The 22,167-nt window shown below is 40.1% G+C and overlaps 1 protein-coding gene across 1 annotated transcript; it reads left to right on the forward strand.

Moving 5' to 3' along the window:
- Nucleotides 1-4,844: 4,844 nt before the first annotated feature.
- LOC103798693 (acyl-coenzyme A synthetase ACSM4, mitochondrial-like) lies at nt 4,845-20,564 on the forward strand (the record flags this gene model as incomplete). The annotated part of the gene is made up of 18 exons (XM_009070973.1): nt 4,845-5,045; nt 5,654-5,864; nt 6,277-6,484; nt 6,849-6,992; nt 7,724-7,880; nt 8,506-8,585; nt 9,328-9,451; nt 9,963-10,043; nt 10,153-10,254; nt 10,491-10,618; nt 11,285-11,384; nt 11,865-11,984; nt 12,818-12,900; nt 18,591-18,747; nt 19,395-19,448; nt 19,795-19,922; nt 20,012-20,121; nt 20,455-20,564. Coding segments are annotated over exons 1-18 (2,298 nt in total), but the record flags the coding sequence as incomplete, so codon positions are not given.
- Nucleotides 20,565-22,167: the final 1,603 nt, after the last annotated feature.

Below are 22,167 nucleotides of genomic sequence, written 5' to 3' on the forward strand. Positions count from 1 at the left end.
CTGCTTTTCCACTGCATTCTGACAAACTCTCCAACCATAGCTAAATAAAATAAAAGTAGATGACAGAGTCTGTTGCAGCTGTAGCCTTGGGCTCACAGTGTGTGCTAGAAAGGACCAAAGACAGGCACTGGTCATGGTGCTTTATTTTATCTGGGTCCAGTCTTCTTTTCATGGTACACTGGGGGTTTCACAGCAGCTCAAATGGACAAGGTATCCAGTCACCATTTCACTGTCCCAGCCCTTGCTGTGCACCTTCCCATCTTTTACCCCTGGCCATAATACAAGTGTCTATTTCTTTCAATTGTGAAATCCAGCAGAATGTATCTGACTACAGGTGAACATTTTTACCTTTTAGGTGGAGTTTGTTAAGGACCTGCCAAAGACAACTACTGGGAAAATCCAGAGAAAGGTTTTAAGGAACCAAGAGTGGGCAAAAGTATGACAAGGGCAAGAGTGATCTGAAACCTGAGCAGAGAAAATCTCCATCATTGGTACCAGCCTTAACACATCTAAGTTGTCATGTAGTCATGACCCAGAGCACTAGGAGAACATGTGGAAAAAGAAGCTACAGAAGAAAAAGGAGAAAACAGTTTTGCAGCTTGAGGATGCGTGGTATTGGAATCACTTTTTGACATCAATCCAAAATTTTCAGAAGGCAAAATGTGCAAGTAATTAAGAGTGTGAAATGGGAGAGAGAAAGGACAGACCTAGGAGCTTACAAAGGTTTAAAATTTTTTACTGGAATTTGTATTAACAGCTTCCTGGGGGGAAAAATTGTAACTACTAAACTTTGATACATATTAATAAAAGAGAAAGTAATAAAAACAACCATTGTCCTGCAGTGGGTATCAGCAGGTTATTGACATATTGTCTTCAAAAAATACTGCCATAACATTCCCAAATTCTTTCTGACAGAAAGGGGAAAAACATTTTCTTTTAATGCTTCTCTTCATCTTCATGAATTTGTCATCTACTTAACTAGGTAAAGTGGAGGAAAAAAGAAGATCCAAAGTGCTTTAGGTTAAGGTGCAAATTACACGAATTAACATCGGTGTAAATGATTAAAAGAAAAATGTTACTCTGTTCAAAGAGTTTTGCTGCTTGGTCTGTTTTGGGCTTTGTTCTGTTCTTGTTACTTCAGAAGAAGCAAATGATAAAGTAGGAAGAGTTTCACTCCAGATCCTTTTGGACTGAGCCTCAGGGTTTCACATCTCCAGGTAAAGGCTAATCTTTACAGAGCCTCCTTTGGGAAACATGTCTTGAAAGCTGAACGAGCTGAATGAAGAGGAACTCCCCCAGCCAGCAATCAATCTCTCCTGTCCACTACAGACAGGTCAGGAAAATGTTGTTTGTCTGAATTCCTTGTGTTAATGATCATTGAGCAGAAGCAGATGGTACTAAATCAGGAAAAGTAATTTCTGATTCCTGCAGACTTTCAGAGGACTTTGCCAAGACTGATTTTTTCCTCAGTTTCTTACTTCATTTTCATCTCTATGTTTGCAAGTGAAAAAATACTAAAAGCTATTGAAGGCTCTCACAGCAGAACTTGGCAGATATTTTTGTAGACCACTAGGGAATCCTGAATTTAAACCGTGTTTTATCTTGTCAGTCTTGAATGCCATTCCTCATCTCAAATCCTGCTCCTGAATGTTCAGTCTCTCCTCTTTTCTTGACAGGCTGTTGTGCAGATTTCAGCACTGTAATGCTCTGAAATATGTAAGTTACACCTAAATCATAGAATTAGAGCACTCCGAGGAATGAGAAATATCTTCCTAAGTTATTGAAAATAGTGATCAAAATGAATAGACTTTTCTCTGCAAAGAATCAAAGTGAATCCATTGGTTTTTAGCATTAACAGTATGTAATGCTCTGAAATATGTAAGTTACACCTAAATCATAGAATTAGAGCACTCCGAGGAATGAGAAATATCTTCCTAAGTTATTGAAAATAGTGATCAAAATGAATAGACTTTTCTCTGCAAAGAATCAAAGTGAATCCATTGGTTTTTAGCATTAACAGTGGAAGTGAAAAGCTCAAAGAAAGGTTACATTTCACAAAAATCCTGATATTTTTACTGGCAGTTTTTTCCTTAAGTACAGGACAAACAATCAAAATGAAAGCATATCCCAAAAAATGACAGAAAACACCTTTATTAATGTCCCTTTTCTGTGAATGTGTTTAGGGAATATTTAAAAGACCATTTCTCACCAGCCTGTTAATGGAGTTTTGATTCTAAGTGTAAGTACCATCTAAGTAAGTTTCTGCTCTATAATCCTGAGTCTGATGTGGGTAACACTTAGGGACATAAATACACTTAGTTTTATATCCATTTCCTACAATTCTTTCTCAGCAGCGAATGATGTCCTATAGGATTGTTTACAGATGGTCAGTATTTTTCTGCCACAATCTCCATAAAGCACTCTGTGAATTACTGTTGGTTTGACAAAGTATCTGTTCTGGGGGGGAAATCTGCATCTGGAATTTTTTATACTGTCAGATATTACTGAAAAGACTCAGCAGTGTTAAGTTCTGGGTATGTGGGTTAATTTCCATGACAGGCAGATTAAATATTACTGGACAAGTTTGTGCTAAGGAATAAGGAAATAATTCCTAGGGTAAATAAGTTACTTTTTCTTGGAGAATAAAATTGGACCAAAACAGTTCCATGGATCAGAGATGAGAGGATAGATGATTACAGCTGAAGACACAGGCAATGGTAAAAGAGTACAAAATTAACTTCAAAACCTGTGACAAAGGGCAGAACTTTGCTCAGGCCACAGAAATCCCACATGAACAAGAATTTGTATAAGAAATTACTTGCAATTTTGTTAACAGTTTGTGGATAGCTTCATCCTTTGCAAGAACAGAAAAGAAAATCACCTTGTATTTCAAGAGCCACTCACATAACCTTATGTTGAGTTTAGTCACTGAGTAATTGAATTTAGTGATTGAAAAAGGAAAATCAATAGCTGGACCCACATTCTAGAATCATCAGAGGCCTCCAGGAGTCCTCTGGCTCCTGCTCTGATTGCAGACTCTTCCAGACACAAGCCAGTTTCTTTCCCCCTGTTCAATAATCTTCTCGCACATTTATGGGAAGCCTCAAAATAGCATTAAAATTGAGCACAGTTCTGAAGCAATCTTCTGGGCTGCTGAGAACCAATCATCATCATCACCATCCAAAAAGAGAAATAAGAAAACCAAGTAGCAAATGGAAAGGAAGAAATTAATTGGGCATGAGAGCTTTTAAAATTATTATGGTGAGTACAAATGATAGAGGACATTTACAGCGAGCAAATCTGTGTCTATATCAAATTTGGGGGCCTGTGTAAGGGATGACTGAAGTGAAGGTTCTTAGGATAGATGTCGTGAATGGATATATCAGGCAGTAGCTGCTGACACTAAAGCAGTGGGAATCTCGATGCAAATAGTCTGGAACCATTCTTCTCCATGGGAAGGAAAAGGAAAAAGTTCAACATATTTGTTGGTGACATGGACAGGGAGATTTGAGTGCACCCTCAATGAGTTCACTGATGACAGCAAGCTGTGTGCTGCAGTCAACACACTGGAGGGAAGGAATGGATTCCAGACACACTTGAGCAATGGGCCTCATGAAGTTCAACAAAGCAAAGTGCAAGGCCCTACACCTGGGTCACAGCCATCCCGGACACATCTATAGGCTGGTTGGGGAAATCATTGAGAGCAGCCCTGTGGACTAGGACTTGGGAGTGATGCTTGGTGAAAAACTCAACATGAGCTGCAGTGTGCACACACAGGCCAGAAAACCAACCATGTTCTGGACTGCATTACAAGGACCATGGCCAGCAGGTCAAAGGAGGTGATTCTCCCCTTCAACTCTGCTCTTGTGGGACCCCACCTGGAGTACTGCATGCAGTTCTGGTGTCCCCAACAGAAGAAGGACATGGAACTGTTGGAGCAAGCCTATGGGAGGGCCACAAAATTGATAGGAGGACTGGAGCATCTCCCCTATGAGGACAGGCTGAGGAAGTTGGGGCTGTTGAGCCTGGAGAAGAGAAGGTTGTGTGGAGACCTCATAGTAACTTTCCAGCATCTGAAGGGGCTCCAAGGAAAGCAGGAAAGGGACTCATTTTTAGGAACTGTAGTGATAGGACAAGGAGGTAATGGATATGAATTGAAAGTGGGGAAATTCAGATTAGATATTAGGAAGAACTTTTTTAAGGGTGGTAAGACACTAGAACAGGTTGCCCAGGGAAGCTGTGGATGCCCCAGCCCTGGTAGTGTTCAAATCCAGGTTGGATAAGGCCTTGAGCAATCTGGGCTAGTGGGAGATCTCCCTGCCCATGGCAGGGGAGATTGTTTCAAGGTCCATTCTAACCCCTTAACATTCTATGATGATTCTATGATGATGATAATGAATAATCAGCTACTGAATGCTTTGGTGTGAGAGCCAGTAACCTTCTTATAATGCAAACAATAACATCTGGTGCTGTGTTGGAGGAAGGAGAGTTATGGGCAATTAGCAGCCCCAAAGAATACATCAAAACTCTGAAAGGATCACTTGAGCTCCAGACAAGGTGCCAGATCAGCACAGGACATTTAAGTCCATAAAGAGCTGGTAGTAAAAAGTATAAGAAAATGGGATGGGAAATTTCACTTTTAATTGGACAGTTCAAAGCATCAGTTAGGCAGTGCCTAAGTAACTTCAGTGAATAGCTCATCAGTTCAAAACTGGATTGTCTTTGGATAACCTCAAGATTTTTTTTCTTTGTTTGTTTGTTTGTTTGTTGTTGCAGGATTCCTAGCTACAGTTCTGCTAGTTTTCTTATATAGTCTGCAGCAGCTACATACATCACCTTCTGCCATGAAGTTATTGTTTAAATTACAGACTCTAAAATTCTTGTGGACTCTGAAGCTTCCTCATAGGACTTTCCATGGCCACCCCAAGCTGCTTGCCTCTGATGTGCATTCACAGTATGAGTCCATCAGGCGTGGCAAACAAGAAATACCAAAGTACTTTAACTATGCAAGTGATGTACTGGACAAATGGTCTGAGATTGAAAAGGTAGATGATCTTTTGTTTTGTCAATGAGATACTTTAATTTGAATTCCATTTGAAATAAGTTGGGGGGTTTTCTTTATAAAAAAATTAAGTTGCCAAAACAAATTTGCACATTCTTGCTTGCTTCACTTTAAAAGTGACTCTGACTGTTAGTGCTCCCTATTTGGGTAGAAAAAGCAATGCTAAGTTCCTCTTGCCTTTGATTTAATCTTGGAATGGGTTGTGCTTTTTCCTTCTGCATCCTGTAATATTAAATAGTCACATAATAAAAATGCAGGTAACATAACAATAACATTGCATGCTAGGGAATACTCTCCCACAAATGTTCAATTTCCTTGCTCCAAAGTGGATTATACATTTGTCCAGATGCCCTTTCAAAAAAGGTGAATCTATTTGGAATATCTGAGCTTGATAAATAACATATCTCTATTCATTAAGGTAAGAGAAAAGTAATAGCCAGGCATAACATATCTCTATTAATTAAGGTAAGAGAAAAGTAATAGCCAGTTGTGAAATACTCAGATTTTCCATAATTTACAGATGCTTGTGCATTATAATTTCATAGTCTTTCAGTAGGAAATGTTTTGGGTTTGAATCCCTATGTTTTGTAGGCTGGAAAGAGACGATCAAACCCTGCCTTTTGGTGGATAAATGGAAAAGGAGGAGAAGTGAAGTGGAGCTTTGAGGAGCTGGGGTTCCTCTCTCGGAAAGCAGCCAATGTGCTGACCAAAGTTTGTGGACTGCAGAAGGGGGACAGAGTTATTGTGATCCTCCCACGAATTCCAGAATGGTGGCTGCTGAATGTGGCCTGCATGCGAGCAGGTCAGTGAGTACATATGACATGGGTAAAATGCTTACTGCAAATTGGTTGAGAGGATCAAGAATTTATGTGGCTTACCAAGGAAAATTAGAATAATAATCCAGTCAGTGGCCTAGCTGCCAGCCAGGCAGTCCTGAAGGATTTGCACTAGGTGCTGTAGACAGGTAGCCTGTGCAGCAGCTATGATACCAGAAGGCAGGAAAGAGCTATAGAAGTTACCAGACAGGTTCACATCTCAGTCCTTAACAGGAGAGCACCAGTGCCTGCATTAATCTAGTATAACAGTTTGACTAGGGAACACCAGGACAAATCCATCTCAGGAGTCAGTTTGGGAATATTTAATAGTCTAGGATCTTAGAAAGAAATCAGATGTGAAAAAAATGCCAACCCAAACTAATGTTATCACTCTTTCAGGAATTGTCTTAATTCCAGGAGTATCCCAACTATCAGCCAAAGACATATTATATAGACTCCAGTCATCAAAGGCCACATGCATCATTACCACTGACAAACTGGCTCCTACAGTGGAGTCAGTGGCATCTGAGTGTCAGTTCCTGAAAACCAAGCTAATGGTGTCTGAAGGCAGTAGGGAGGGATGGCTGAACTTCAATGAGCTGTGCAAGTGAGTATGAGCTACTGTCACCGCAGAATGATGCAGAATGCAGACCTGTTCTCCACAAGTGCTCATTTACATCAACTACAAATACTCATCAAACACCAACATTAATCATGACTGCTTGATTGCTAATCCACATCAGAGATGCTTGCTAACAGTGATCTCCTTCTGGGGTGTTTCTATCCTGCTCTTTTTAAGGGGAGATCTGTCATTGGGGAAGTATAACTCCACATTATTTTGGTCTGATTTGGTGAAAATCTTCTGTGAAGCTTCTTTGGGGCAGGACTTCTGTGATATGCAGTACTTCATTACATTCTGAATCCTGTGTAAAGTAACCATTGAAGTCATAATTATATTCTCTTTTTTAAAGAAACCAATCTGCTGACCATTCCTGTGTCAAAACAAGGATTGAAGACCCAATGATTATCTTCTTTACCAGCGGAACCACAGGTTCTCCAAAGATGACTCAACATTCCCAGGGTAGTCTTGGTTTCAGACCCCTTTTAAGTGAAAGGTATGAAAGGCTTGAGCCTGGTTGAACATAGGATAATTGGAGCTGCATAGTAGAACTGGTGAAAAATTACCAAGAAATACCAGTGCACAGCCCCAGTCCTTCTCCCTTTGAAATCTGAGTGCAAACTCCAGCAAATTTCTAGGGGTGTAACATCACCCCCAGTGTTTCCATTTTTCAATTAATATCTCTTACCCTCTTTCTAGAGTGGTCCAAAGGACAGCAATCATCAGCTGGGAATACTGTAGCACAAACCACTGAGAGATACTATGCTGGTTGGGCTGCAAAAAACTTTGTGATGTGTAGATGAGCACAGGCAGAGTTTGTTGGTTGCACAGGTCACCCTGGTCTCTCAGCAGCCTTAGAACTGACATACCTGGTATCCAACACAGCATCCATGAATGCTGTTGATTCAGCCCTGTCTTCCTACCTAGTGTAGCCACTGAATTGAAATTCAAACTCCTCTATCTGCCTTACTCAATCCTGTGTTGTGACTGACATCATATATATATGATATTCATATGTGTGTATGTATATTTTTGCAAACATATAGTTAGGTGCCCTAGAGCTAGCTCAGAAAATAAACTTATGTAGCATGCTCAATGCTCACATATGTTGCCAAAAATCTTGGCCTTGTTCACTTTTTTTGCTTGCTTTGTTTGTGGTTTGTGTTTAGGTTTTTTAAGCAAATATTTTTCATTATATTTTCAATCATTTCGTTTCTGCGCTACCAGGTACTGGTTGGATTTGACTCCCTCTGGCATGATATGGAACACAGCAGACACAGGATGGATACTAACTTCAATAGCATCTGTTTTTGATCCCTGGGTTTTTGGAGCATGCATCTTTATACATAACCTACCACAGACTGAACCAGGAGTCATCCTAGATGTAAGGGAAAATGTGTTAATCTGCAGAAAGGGTGCAAAAATTAATTCTTACCAGCATCTAGAGATTCCATAAGGGCTGTGTCCATAGTTGTGTTTGGGATGCTGGATCTGTTGTTTAAAGCCCCTATTTGCATTTTTAATGTATACAGAAGGGGCCTAACCTGTGATTCATTCATACATTTCACTCATAGCTGGTAAGTACATGAATGAAAATCATCCAAAAGCAGCACTAATTGCTTGCCATTTTTTCTAGTCTGTGGAAGCTATATCAGTTGGTATTAATGCCGACTGAAACTGAAGCATTTCTCTGACCACACTGCCCAAGATGAAAGTGGAAAAACTCTCTGTGATATAGACAGAGATGGACTTATTCAGTCCATGCCCCAGGCTGTGGGGTCTGGGTGTCAGGTAGATGTATTAGCATGGGATTTTGTCCAGTTAGATATACTGTGAATCTCTCTGCACATTGCACCAAATGCTGGAGGGTTTCTTACCCAACAGAGAGTGTGTGGTGCATTTACATAGGGAGCAAATGTAATTCTCCTTTCTGTGTCACCTGTTTCCTGTCCATTCACAAGGCAGTTTTTTGCCTGAGCTTCACATGTCCATCTTGTTTAACTCACCAGACTCTCTGCAGATTCCCAATTGACATGCTGGTCGGTGCTCCGACGTTGTTCCGCATGCTGGTGCAAAATGATCTCTCCAAGTATGTCAAGAAATTATTTGCTTATGTTTCATTTACCCTAATTAAACTTTAGTGATCTCCCATATTTAGCTGCTTGGCCCAAAATAGAGTAGTAAATCAATTTAAAATATCCTTCGTGGAAAGACCATCGTACAAAATTTGAGCTTTATGACCTAACATAGTGACTTGATGTTTTCCCTCAGAAATTTGAGACTTTCGCTACTGAACTTGAGAGGGTATGAAACTGAGAGACTGTTCAATTCTTTACATAGTTTTCAATTATCATATTAATTGTCCATGTTTTGGGGAGGCCTTTATCCTAGAAAGGGCATGTCAACTTAACTGTGAGGGGATGACCTCTTGTAGCAGTTGTACATCATCCCCTGCTCCAGTCCTCACTGCCTGTCATTGTTCCCTCCTCCCCTCTTGCACTTTCTCACTTGGCCTGTTGCAGAGGGTCAGCAATCAGGGCCCTGGCTCAGCAAATCAGTCTGTGGTTAATTATAATCCCAGCTGACTGCAGCAAAAATTTTGCTTTATTTTTCACATGTTTAACTCTGCTACTACTCATATGTACAGTGCTGAGCACAGATTGACATCCTTGTAACCAGGGATGTGTCCAAGGATCAGAGATCCTCTGATTTCCCCACTTCATGGGACTGACTCTCCCAGTAAACAGCTCTCCAATATTGTTCATTGCATGCTCCTTGTCTCGCCCAACAGATTTAAGTACTGCCTCTCTTGTTTTTAACTCCCTGTGAAGGTACAAATTCATGAACCTGAAGTACTGCTGCAGTGGAGGGGAACCACTCAACCCAGAAGTCATGGAGCAGTGGAAGAGCCAGACTGGGCTGGACATCCATGAAGTATATGGCCAAACTGAAATGGTACATCTGTAGGGTCAATATTCTATTCAATCTTTGTCATTCCTTTTTGCTTTATGATGTTTTAAGGTTTGTTTTGAAAGAACACAGGCTTTTTCCTCCTTCACATGTCTGTGAATATTTCAGTAATCTCCTCCCCTGATAATCTCAGAAAGAACATCCTTTCATGGCTTTCTTCACAGAACCTGCCAAAAACATGGGCTGTTGGGAGGAGATGTGCTCTAATATTTCCACAAATGCCCTTAAGCAAATTCCAAGTAACAGCAATAGCCAAGAGGGCAGAGTTTGAATCTAAGGGAAGAAGACTAGTTAGCAGAGGACATGAATTCCTCACAGATAATGGGACAGGATTCTTTCAGAGAGTTTGATGATTTTGCTTGTCTGCACCACACAGCACCAACATATAGGATCCTATGAATTCCTTTGTTTAGAATTATTTCAGAAAACACACTTAATGAATTGAGTGTAAATGTAGCAATTTTCTATTGCAAAACTTTGATTTTGATTTTTACAGGGAATAATCTGCTCTGTTTGTAAAGGAATGAAGATTAAACCTGGCTCAATGGGGAAGGCAGCTCCCCTTTATGATGTTCAGGTTTGTTGACTGCTCCTTAGATTCTCTCACTGAGGCTTTTTTGTTTGTTTGCATCTGGGTTTAGGGTTTGTTTTCCCATTACTAAGATATGTATTGTTTTTCATTCTAGATCATAGACAAAAATGCTAATATCCTGCCTCCAGGACAACAGGGGGAAATTGCTGTCAGAAGCAAACCTCTACGGCCACTTGGTTTTTTCTCTGAATATGTAGTAAGAGCTTTATTTTATTCCTCACCACCATCAATCTCCCTAAAAATTTCTCCAATTGCATAGCAGTTCAAAAGGCTGAATATTTTTCACCAGTTTGTTATGTATTACCAGAGTAGTTTTTTTATTAGGATTGGTGGAAAATTAAGTCCTGTGCATTTGACATTATGTGCATTATAGAATAATGTATAGCTAATGCATGCTCAAAATCTAAACTGTTGTTTGTAAATCACTTTAAGGATAACCCTAAGAAAACTGCAGCATGTGAACGTGGGGAATTTTATGTCACTGGAGACAGAGGGACTATGGATGAAGATGGATATTTTCAGTTTATTGGAAGAGATGATGACATCATCATTTCCTCAGGGTCAGTCTGCACACTTCCCCTCTAAATCTGCCATTGCACAGTCTTACATGTTGTGTTCCTGGTGAGCTTCTAACATAATAGTCCTGGTATGAATGTATTGACCTCTTGATTTAGGAATACTTGCTTTTATTATTACCTTTCATAAACCTGCAATATCATCTTGGTGATATCAGTGGCATCTCTGTATCCATTTCCCCTGCAACATCTCTGTTTCAACAAAGAATTAATACTTCAATTGGCAGAGGAGGGATCTTTATCTGGTTTATTTTTTGACTAAAATTGAAGGACATCTCTATTGAATTCAAAGAGCATTTGAAACTCTTTCTTTTTAAGGTGTTGAAATGAAACTCTTTGATACTGTATGATGTGACACCATAATTTGGCATCAGCTGCTACTACTCCATCAGGGTAGGATGGACCTCCTGCTTAGGAGCCCCAAGGAAAGGGGAGATGGAGAGGTATCCAGTCCTCTACCATATGACCACTAAGAGCTGCTCATACTTCTAACACAGCCAGCTTCCCCATTTTGCCTAAAGCTTCTATAGTTGGTTGTTGATTTGTTCTGGTTTGATTTTTCATCTTCAAAATGACAATTAAAAAAACATTTTGTACTGGTTTTCCAGCTGAAAAAAAACCAAATCCCCCTTTTTATTTTTCCTTACCTAGATATCGCATTGGGCCATTTGAAGTGGAGAGTGCCCTGATAGAGCACCCAGCAGTAGTAGAAACAGCTGTTGTCAGCAGCCCAGATCCCCTCAGGGGAGAGGTAATGATGCTGAGCAAGAGGTGGGGGGAACAATGCATTTATCTAAATATATAACAATGTAAAGAAATTTCTACCTTACTGGAGAACACAGATCTAAGGCTGTCATGTCATCTTATATTCATTGAATCATTTAGGTTGGGAAAGACCTCTAAGATCATCTAGTTCTACTGTTAACCCAGCACTGCTAAGTCCACCTCTAAACCATGTCCTAAGTATCACATCACCACATCTACTTCTATCATGGATAATCCTGCCTGGGATGACAAGCAAAATCCCTTCCCATTTACATGCCTTTGCTCATCTGAGTTTCTTTCTATACCAAGAAGGTCTTCTCTCTGGAGAACATTACATGTTTACTTTGCCCTTGTTATGAAGCATGTTGTTGAATGTCATGACTGAGCAATACTGTTCACTGGTAACCTGTGTATCAGCTCTTAAAAAAGATGGTGTCACATCACTTTTGTTGATCTTACCTTACAGGTTGTGAAAGCATTTGTGGTTCTCTCTCCCACCTTTTCATCCAGTGACCTGAAGAGTTTAACCCATGACTTGCAGGAACATGTCAAGAAAACTACTGCTCCATATAAATACCCTAGAAAGGTAAATACTTCTGAGGAGCAACTTTAAACCCTTCCATAAATCTCAGGAAAATGACTATTTAGATTTTCATGATTCACTTGAAAGAGACGGTGGTAAAGATTCAGTTAGAGCACTAGCTGCAGAAAATCTTTCCTAAATGACATTACTTTATATTGGTTTTCATGCATTTGAGTAAAGTGTTTGTTTAAACCTCTCAAAACTTTCTAGGCTTCATATATCCTAGTTAGATCTGCATGTTCTAAGTCAATCTCACAATCATAATTCACCATTTTGTATTTAACCTTCAACCAAACACTTGCTGATGCCTTTATGGTGGCACATGACTCAGTCTGAATAAGCTTTTCTCTACTGTACCTGACAGTAAATAAATGAGAGGTAAGCCCAAGAGGATACACTTGGTGTATCTCAGTAATCCCAGCACTACAGGAAAAGAGCTGCTAGCAGTGCCTTGGTTCACTTGGGCAGAACTCATAGGAACGAAGAACCATTAAAGACTTTGTGCCTATAACATCCCTTTTTTTCTTCTTTTACTCATTCATCCAAATTCATCATACCATTTAGGCATTCATCCTTCTGTTACAGTCCTCATGTTGCTGCAGTCAGTTTGGCTAGCTGGAAGGCAGCTACACAGATCTTGGGCCATCTAGGCAGAGACAGGAATTGTTTCATAAGGGGCACAATATGCTGCCTTGATTTGGCTTGGAGTTGATCCTTTAGACAGACAGTTCTTACTGACTGGAGACCTCTTGGTTTTGCCCATATGCTGACAGCTACTCTTGGAAAACCAGCTCTGTAGAACATGCTACATCCTTTTCTCTCTTTATTTTATTTAGGTTGAATTTGTCCAAGAGCTGCCAAAGACAGTCACTGGGAAGATCAAGAGGAATGAATTAAGAGACAAAGAGTGGGGACGGAGATAGAATTGTGTGGAACTTAATAGAACTTCTTTCATTCCATTAGCACTAAATAAATTTCTGTGATCTAGCTGCCTTCCTTCTGATCTATTGTACTTGAATGCTTGAGCATCAAAAACTGCAGATAACACCAAGATGTGGTATTTGTACCTGCTTTCAAAGCTTCTAATGTCAGTACTTGACTGGATTGTATTATTCTGCCTGAAAAATAAATTTTTCAATAGGCAATTGCAATAGCCTTTCCCCTTGAGACCTCTTCTCCCTCCCTGTTACAGCCCAGCTTTTATTTGATGTGATTCTCAAGAGACAATAGGAAAGATAGTACCTGCATCAGAAAAGGTATTTTGTATCAAATATATTCTGATGCATTGTTTCCTAAGCATTTAGCCTCTCATCCAAAGCCTATGGAGGGGACACGGTGACTTTGGTATGGTCACTCTATAGATTACAGAAATGCAATATTATAAAAAGGTTGCAAAAGAACCTCACCTAGGTGTTAATGCTGCTGTTGCCTAATGTCTGCAAAGACAATACTGTTCTCCCTTGTATCAGGATGACAAGGAAACAGAAATGGATCATAAGAAGGAAGCTGGTGTGTTCTTGAGACTCTGGTCTTCAACCTCATGCTTCAGAAAATGATTAGGATTTTCTCTTGGTGTTCTGTATGTGTTTGGAATGGGCAACACAGAAGTTCTAAGGACACCAAACAAGTTAAATAACTGATTATAGCTCTTTTAGAGGCCTTGTTGCTTTCTTTTGAAGTTTTATGATGTCAAGACAAATCTTCAGTTTCAGCTGGGAACAGGAAACTTGTTTTTTCTTTAATGTTTTCCCCTGAGTGGTCATGTACATTTTTTCTGATTTTGGACAGTGGTAGCACAAGTCCTGAAAATGCAGTTACAGATAGGGAATGAGCAGTTGTATTGAATAGATTCAAAATCCACATTTCTGGTGGAAGTATGAGAACCACGGGTAAGTATCCCTTTCTTTTGAAAGTGTGTCTTGTCTCTTCCAGCCAGGAGAGGAAGTCTCAATGCAAGGTTGGGAGTATTTGGCATGGTTTTAAACTGTGAGGCATGTTATTACTTGTATTATAAGACTACTAACTTGCACAAGCAACATGTATTTATACTGAAGAGTATTTTGAAGTAAGTATAAGGCCCTGTCTTCTGCTTCAAGAACCACTCTGAGGTAAATGAAATGAGAACTGTGATTATGTTCAGTATGTGAGAAATGATCCTTTTATAGATGAGAAACTAAGTAAGTTGTAGAAATTCATAGTATGTGCTTAATGTTGCATGCATACAGATAAACTGTGTGTGCAAATATATGGGGGATGTGTGCATTTGGGACATAAAATTGCTCTGCTTGCATTAGTAAGAAAGTTAATATTTAGTTTTATGTCTAGAAATGCTTAATACATTTCCAGAAAGCGTTTGGAACTTGGTCTTGCAGATTTGCTGGATGGTGATTTTTGTCACTTGCTTGTGTTATTTTAGACAGTCTACTGAGCAGGAGCATTTTATAAGTGATCTACAACTTCATCTCCTTTCCCACAACACAAAAAGTTGGAATTAAGCTGTAGCAAAAAGCAGAGCAACCATTAGGTGAGTTGGTTTTAGTTATTCAGAAGGCATTTCAGATTGTTGATATAAAACCAATCATTATGCTAATTCTTGATGTGGGTCTAAATAGTCATCCTGTAAGAGATAAAAGGACACAATTTATGAATGAAATGGATGTAAGCATATTTGTGTGAGAAAGGTTTTTCATTGAAAAGACCAGTGAGAGAAGGGGTAATTTGCCAAGTTTGGCCATCACATTCAAGTGTTAGATCTAAGATGCAGATCAGAACTTGCCATCAGTGTCTGAGATTCCATCAGCCCATCAGGTTTCTGAGCAGAGTTATCCCAGTGTGCACTGGTCACAGATTACCAGGCTCAAAGGGTAAAGCAGGTTTGGGGGAATCTCAGCAGGATTTTCACACCTCATTACCAGTGGCAGTGGACTGTGCAGGGATAAACAGTACTGCAACCTTGCCAGGGGGCAGGAATCAGACTTCACTAGCAAAGTATCTAGAATGCTTGAAGAGAATCCCAGGGCATCCACAGTCAGAGTTAAACATGAATACTTCATCAGGAAGAGCAGGATAAGCCCCCCTGGCTAACTAGTGATGTGCTACCTCCCACCAAAGGTCTTCAGAAAACACTTTGCTGTCTTTGGCTTCCCTCAGGTTCTGCACAGGGTTCCAATAACTGTGAGGCACAGCTTTAAATTTGCCTTCCCTTTTCCTGTGTTACAGCTTTGTTCTGGGAGATTAACTTTTCTCTCCTTGAGAGAGCAGAACAGAACAAAAGAAAAGCATGTTGCATGTTTTAAATATCATTCCATTTTTGAGGAGAATAACACAAAATAGGATTAGATTTTGGAGTGCAGTCATAAAAAAGTGTTGGAAAATGTAATCTGGTCACAATTTCAGAATCTGATTCTTCTTAAGCACATTCGGATTTCAAATGTGAGTACATTTTGGAAAAGTAATCCACTTTGAAGTCAAGTAATCAGATTTTTCATGTAATCCATTTATTCTATGTAACTAATACATTTTAAAACATAATCTAATTATGATATTGGGGAGTAATTGATTTTAAAGCCATTTTAAAAATACAATCCTGGGACAGATTCTTGGGTTCTCATGCTGGTCTGTGTTGGGTTTTGGAGATCTGGTTGGATTTTCCCCTGACCCTGGTCTGGTGGTACAAATTACTCATTTGCACTGTACTGTCATTGTGCCTGCAGCAAAGGATCTCATAGAAACAGAAGCTGTTTTGTGCTTCACATCTGTATTCAAGTTCTGGCACTGGTTTTATCACCTTCTCATTTCTGGATTGAATGTTGTTGGTATTCAACAAATCAGGAGAAGCTGTGAAGTGATCAGGACTGAAGGGGAGAAGTACGGAGTAAATTTCCAATTTTATTGCACTTTCAGGTGTTATCATCATCCCAGGGACAACACAACTGGCAGCACAAGACATTTGCTATCGATTGCTGGCTTCAAAGGCTAAGTGTGTTGTTACAACTGATGCACTTGCTCCTGTGGTGGACTCGGTTGCATCCAAGTGCCAGTTTCTGAAAACAAAGCTAATTGTATCTGAAAGCAGCAGGGCTGAGTGGCTGAACTTTAATGATTTGCTCAAGTAAGTGCCTTCTACCTTAACTCCATTATAGTTCTCACTAGTGGAGAATTTCTCATGTTGTTTAAACACTCTGGTACACTTCCATCTCATTAATGAAGTTGATACCTTTGAGGAGGTAGGAGAGAAGGCAATTTGGTCTCTTTTCTATATAAAAAAGGATTATTTTGGAATAGCCAAACTGCTAATTAAAAAATAAGTAGTCTTATGATGTCTAGGTTTGTTATATAAAAATATGAAACAATACAGAGCAAGGGAAGCTTCTTGTATTGACAGCTGTGGCCTATTTACCCTCTAAAAGACAAAGAAAAATGTTCTCTACCAATTATTCCAATCCGTATTCCTAAAACCTGATGAAATAAGGCTAATGTGGGTAGCTTTTTACTATGGAAAGCTGCAAAGTGCACCGTAAAGTGAATCCAATGTCTTTAGGAATCCACTTGCCTCACTGCTGAAAAGCAGCTACTGAAATGGCACCCAACAGACAGCTCTTCACTGCAGTGCATGGGATTGTGGAAGGGGTGGAGGGGCAGAGTGGGGGAAGGAAGAAAATACCCTGCTGCAATCTGCTCAAGGCCCTAGGTGTGATTTTACCAGCTGATATTTTGCTAAAAGCATCTGTGTAGCTAAACCCATTCTTTCAAGGTGGGATCCAAGCTCTTCAGTCACTTCAAGAGCTTCTTAAGATGTACCATGTGTCTCACAACCACAGATGGCTGAACAAGCATTACCTGTGCAGCTCACTCTACAGTCTCCCTGTATTTCCACCTGCTCCTTTAGTAAATTGCCCACTTCAGTCTCACTAAAGTGGAAGACAGAGGAAGCAGTAACTCTGCGTTCCCAAACCTCCTGGAGCTACCATTGTCGATGAATCCTCTTTCATGCTGAGCTAATATTCCGTGGCTCAGTTCCATGGCAGAGGGTAAGCCTGGTTTGATAAAACCTAAATACTGTCTGGAGCTGCATCAGTCCTGCAGAGGCTGTCTCTGGCCAGGCAGGTAGGCTGGCTGGGTTCCCCAGATGTCTGCCTTGCAAAGTGCTGCCTGGCTGGCTCCAGGTTTGCTCAGCTGTCAGGCTCCCAGTCTTCCCAAAGTGCTGGGCTGCTGTCCCACCTGGCTCATGGTCTCAACACATCACTGGCAGCCTGCCTACCTGGCAGGCTAATTGCCCTAATTTCCCAGCTCCTGTGTCCTCAGGTGCCTTAGCTGACTGCTGAGCTGGCCAGGAGGCGTGAGGCTCCAGAGAAAGAGCTCCTGGGCAGCATTTCTGCCCACCAGCCAGCAGCAGGACACAGCTGGCCTGGGGAGACAGATAAATATTCTTGCAGGAATGGGCAATGTTTGTATGCCAAGCAAAACCTTTCCAGGTTTCAGTCCTGGCAGAGATAATGGAACAGTTTTGCTTTCTCATCCTAGTAAGAGATGAGAAATATTTCCCTGTCATGTGCCAGACGACCAAGAGTTTGAGCCTCCTTGTTTTTCCCAAACGTGGCCAGAATAATTAACTAGTATTTCCATGTACCAAATGTGGCAAGGATAATTAACGAGTGTTTCCACCTACAAAATAAATGGTGGGTCCTCCCTCAGCTGAACCCATCAAGGCTGGAAGATAAGCTTTCTGGAGGGGACTTGGGTCAAACACATGATGCTGGTCAATTTGGTGGTTATTATGGAAGCCGAATTAAAAGGATACAGTTGGTGTTTTTCCTCTGGAGAAAGTGAACATGGAGTATAGTTAGAGAGCAGGATCAGCAGCACTTTAACACAGAACTAGCAGTACAAGAGCAAGGGGATCTCATTTCTTATCCCTTAGAGCTCACTACACAGTCCTGCATATATTGGGCACAAAGGATCCAAGCAAAGGGTGCTGGGTTACACCAACCACTGTTTTACATAACCTTTCTTGCTTTTTAAGGGCTGCCTCTGCTGTCCATAACGGTATGAAGACTAAAGCCAGGATCCAATGGTCATCTTTTTTACCAGTGGCACCACAGGCTCTCCAAAAATGATTGAACATTCCTATAGGAGCTTTGGTCTGGGCTTTTTTCTCTGTGGAAGGTAAGGTATTCAGCTAATTATGCCTTTACCTAATGTGTATTTCAGTTTCAATGAAAACCAAAGAATTTTTATATGTGATAAAATTGTGATAGATTATGAGGCTCCCACAATCCTGTATCTGTCATTTCTTTTGGTCTCCTCAACTCAATTGTACCCAGGAAGCAAGGATCTTGTTCAATCCACTGTATGGCTCCATTTTAGAAACTACTTTCCTGTTGGCCCAGAATAAATAATGAGTTGGGATACCATTTGATTTTCTTTATCTTTGCCATCTATATAAAGGATAGGCAAAAGAAATTGATTTGAGCTCTTGAGATTCAGATCAAATTTACCATGCCTTTCTAAGGAAAAGGAAAAGAGCCCACCAAACAGCAACAACAAAGCCTCACATTTTTCATTTCTACTTGCAGACTTCCTTATATTTGCCACCTTTGTCTTCAACAGATACTGGATGAATTTGACTCCCTCAGGCATCGTGTGGAACATATCAGACACTGCTTGGGTAAAGGCAGCTATTGGGAGCATTTTTGGTCCGTGGTTCCAGGGTACATGTGTTTTTGTACATGCCATGCCACAGTTTGATCCGAGAGCAATGTTGAATGTAAGAACACCATGCTCATAATGAACAGTTACTCATATTTCATGTTGTTTTCTAGGCAGGCCACAAAACTAAGCCTCTTAGGTTTATGGGATTAACTGTTTTAAAATGGCATAACCACAGGGTGATTGTTCTTTGAATAGGAATATAATACAGGAAGGATTTTGCAGCATGATTCTTTTGGGCATAGGATATTACCAGCTGCTTCTAATCAGTAGGAGTTACTGGTGTTACTTAAACCTCTCTCCTACTGTATTTCACTACTGAAATGATAAATGAGCTGAATTACATGTAAATTAATATTTTCATTACACACCTGTGATCCTTAAGAAAGGCAAGTCTAGTGGAAAACATTGGAGCTGTGAGATTGGCTTGTTCTTTAAAGGAATTATTTTCCAGCTTCACAAGCCAATCTCAGTTATAATCTAACACAAGGGGAAGAGTGCACCTTCAGGGCCAGGGCTTCATACCAAGGGATGGTCCTTGTGCTTCAAGTCAGCATTAGGACAAATAAGGTACACTAGTGATTCCACAGAATGTACCACCCCTTCAGATGATGTTTGGGCACTGTAACATCTTTCCTCAACACTGACAGTGACAGCAATTATTTTGCTTTTCATGTAAGTCTTATAATTTGTGCCCTAGTATGAAATGCTGTCAAAATAGGTGCGAAGAGGCCATTTACTTTTTTCACTCAATATGTGGTAAATCAAAAGCAAATTTTTGGAAACCCCCTTCAGGCCTGTAGCATGGTATGTATTTATGCCAACAGGAGCAGCTGCAAAACCAAAGAGCTGTGGCTCTTCTTGACTTGACAGTGTTCTTAGGAAACTTTCATTCTCTCCCCCATTTTTGCAGACCTACTGTGTGGTCTCCAGTTCTGTGTCTGCCCCTGTTTTCCCCTCCAGGAGAAGCAAGCACAAACTCTTAACTTCCTGAGACAGAAAACAATCAGTGAAAGACACTATGGGTAGTGTCCAAAGAGGCAAAACTCTTATCTAAACTTAAGGCTTCTCAGTATTTAGTTTTGAATTGTTGCTTGCTCAACAGGATGATCCAGTGAAAACAGCTTCCACAGTCTGTGGGAACTTCTACATCACTGGAGACAGAGGGAGCATGGATGAGGATGGGTACATATGGTTTATGGGGCGATCTGATGATGTCATCATCTCCTCTGGGTTTGTAGACTTCAGTTAAAAAGCCAAGAAATGTCTGGAAAATAATCATACACCTTTCACCTACTAAGCATTTACTTTCTCTCTCCCAGACACCGTATTGGGCCATTTGAAGTAGAGAGTGTCCTGCTACAGCATCCAGCTGTCACTGAGGCTGCTGTTGCCAGCAGCCCAGACCTCACCAGAGGGGAGATAAGTAGTGGTCACTCTACTGTTCATCAAGTTCCTCATGTGCCAGAGCTGACACTCAACTTCCACTGAATTCATAAGACTTGCAATATAACTGTACAAACATTCCCATCACTCAACCTGCAGCAAGGGGAGCAAGTACTACTTAGGACCTTTACTATTGTAAGGTAGAAACCATCTTTAGTCCTAAATTTGCTCACACAAAAGTGAATTTTGCCCTACTGCATTGGTGTGATACTGCAGGCAATGTTCACTTACTCTCAATTAATTCCCTCATTTGTTAGGTTGCTCTAGTTTAACTAATGCTGTATTTTTTTATTTATTTTCCCTTTGTAGGTGGTAAAAGCTTTTGTGGTCTTGTCTCCTTCCGTTAAGTCACAAGATCCAGACAAACTGGCCTGTGAACTGCAAGAACATGTCAAGAAAGTCACTGCCCCATACAAGTACCCCAGAAAGGCAAGTAAACACAAATTAAAAAAATTAAAATCCGAAACACCTATTTTAACATGGGCAGGCTAGAAACAAAGTGACTGCTCAGTTCAAATACAATAACAAACCAAAAAAAGCCCAAATCTGTACTGTGCAAGAAAAATTGCAAGTATTATCTTGCAGATGATTTTGAAAAATGATACAATATGATCAAAAACTAATTACTTCCCCAGTCACTAAATTCTTATTTAAATTAAGTAGGGTGGAGATCCATGCTATTTTTAAAGAAGAAATTACAAATGCTCATTTTACTCTTCTCCAGGTGAAGGTTCAGTGTGTTCATTCCCTAAGACCAGGTATTTCAACTCACAGGAGACTGATTAATGAGGAAATCATGAGAATGTGGAATGAAGTTCCCAGAAATGGTCACAGATGTTGCATGCATCCAAATTAAGCATCTTGGCTGTATGAATCTTGAAAGCCTCAGGATTTAGGAATTAATGTGTTAACAATGAATGTTCAGCAAGTACAAATTATGAAAAATCAGAAGTAAACTGTAAGTCATGTAGGCACACAGGTCAGTGAGAGCAGGCAAGAAAAATACCCCCACAAACTACCCAAGAGTCTTTGACCTTAGAAGATAAGTTGGCTGTCCTGAATCCTGATCACCAACATCAGCCACCAATAAACATTCACAGTTGGCCTCCGTGTCTGGTCTCAAATGGTTCTTTTCTTTGTATGACCTCGACATTCCTGGTTTTAATCCACTCACAAAAAGCTTTAAAACTTAAAGAAAACACCAATGGAGTTAAGAAAGCAGAATTTTAATAAATTGGTGGTAAGGGAGACAGGACTAGGGGAAAAAAAAGTCATCTTCATTTTCCAATTTCTAAAACAATTTTGAGAGGAGGAAAATATAAATTACACACTGTTGAGAGACTTGAACATGTCCTTTCCATTAAACCAAGTAACAAGTGGTGTTCCTCAAGATGAGCCTTTCTCCATTAGGAATGCACAGGCTTTTAAGACAGAAATGAAACACTGAAGCTAGACAGTTGTACAGGAAACATATTCAAAACCCTATTGGAAAGCAGGTTATAGCTGCACTGGTTTTGGTTGGTTTTAAAAAGTCACTGGGATATCCAAAGAGCTGCTGTAACAAACAGACAACAGAAAGTGTCACTAATATTACTCAATCCGAAACAAAATTACTACCATAAAGCTAAAACTGTACCAAAAATGTAAATTTAATTCCCCTTATCCAGTACAGTACAATGGAGAGCTTCCTGCATAAGAAGTTTCCAAGCAATATTTGAATTCAAATGTTGAGACCTAAGAAAAAAATAAGAACAACTTTATAAAATCCCCCAAGAGTTTAGTCTTTGGAACGAGCAGCAAAAGGCTATTTTCAGGAAATTAGTCAAAACTATTCTGCTCAGTGACTGCAGCATTTCTTATAAACCAGTAACTGCTGCATACACAGCTAATGTAAACACACATGTAGTTTCTGATAAAACCATCTGCAATGCCTGCACAGTCCAATCTATCACTCTAAATCATCTCACAGTATTTGAGTCCTGATCATAGCAGTTCTTTCCATTCATTTCAAGACAGATCTGTGCATATATAT

This window comes from Acanthisitta chloris, unplaced genomic scaffold (assembly GCF_000695815.1).
Source record: "Acanthisitta chloris isolate BGI_N310 unplaced genomic scaffold, ASM69581v1 scaffold15213, whole genome shotgun sequence".
NCBI classification, from domain to species: Eukaryota; Metazoa; Chordata; class Aves; order Passeriformes; family Acanthisittidae; genus Acanthisitta; species Acanthisitta chloris.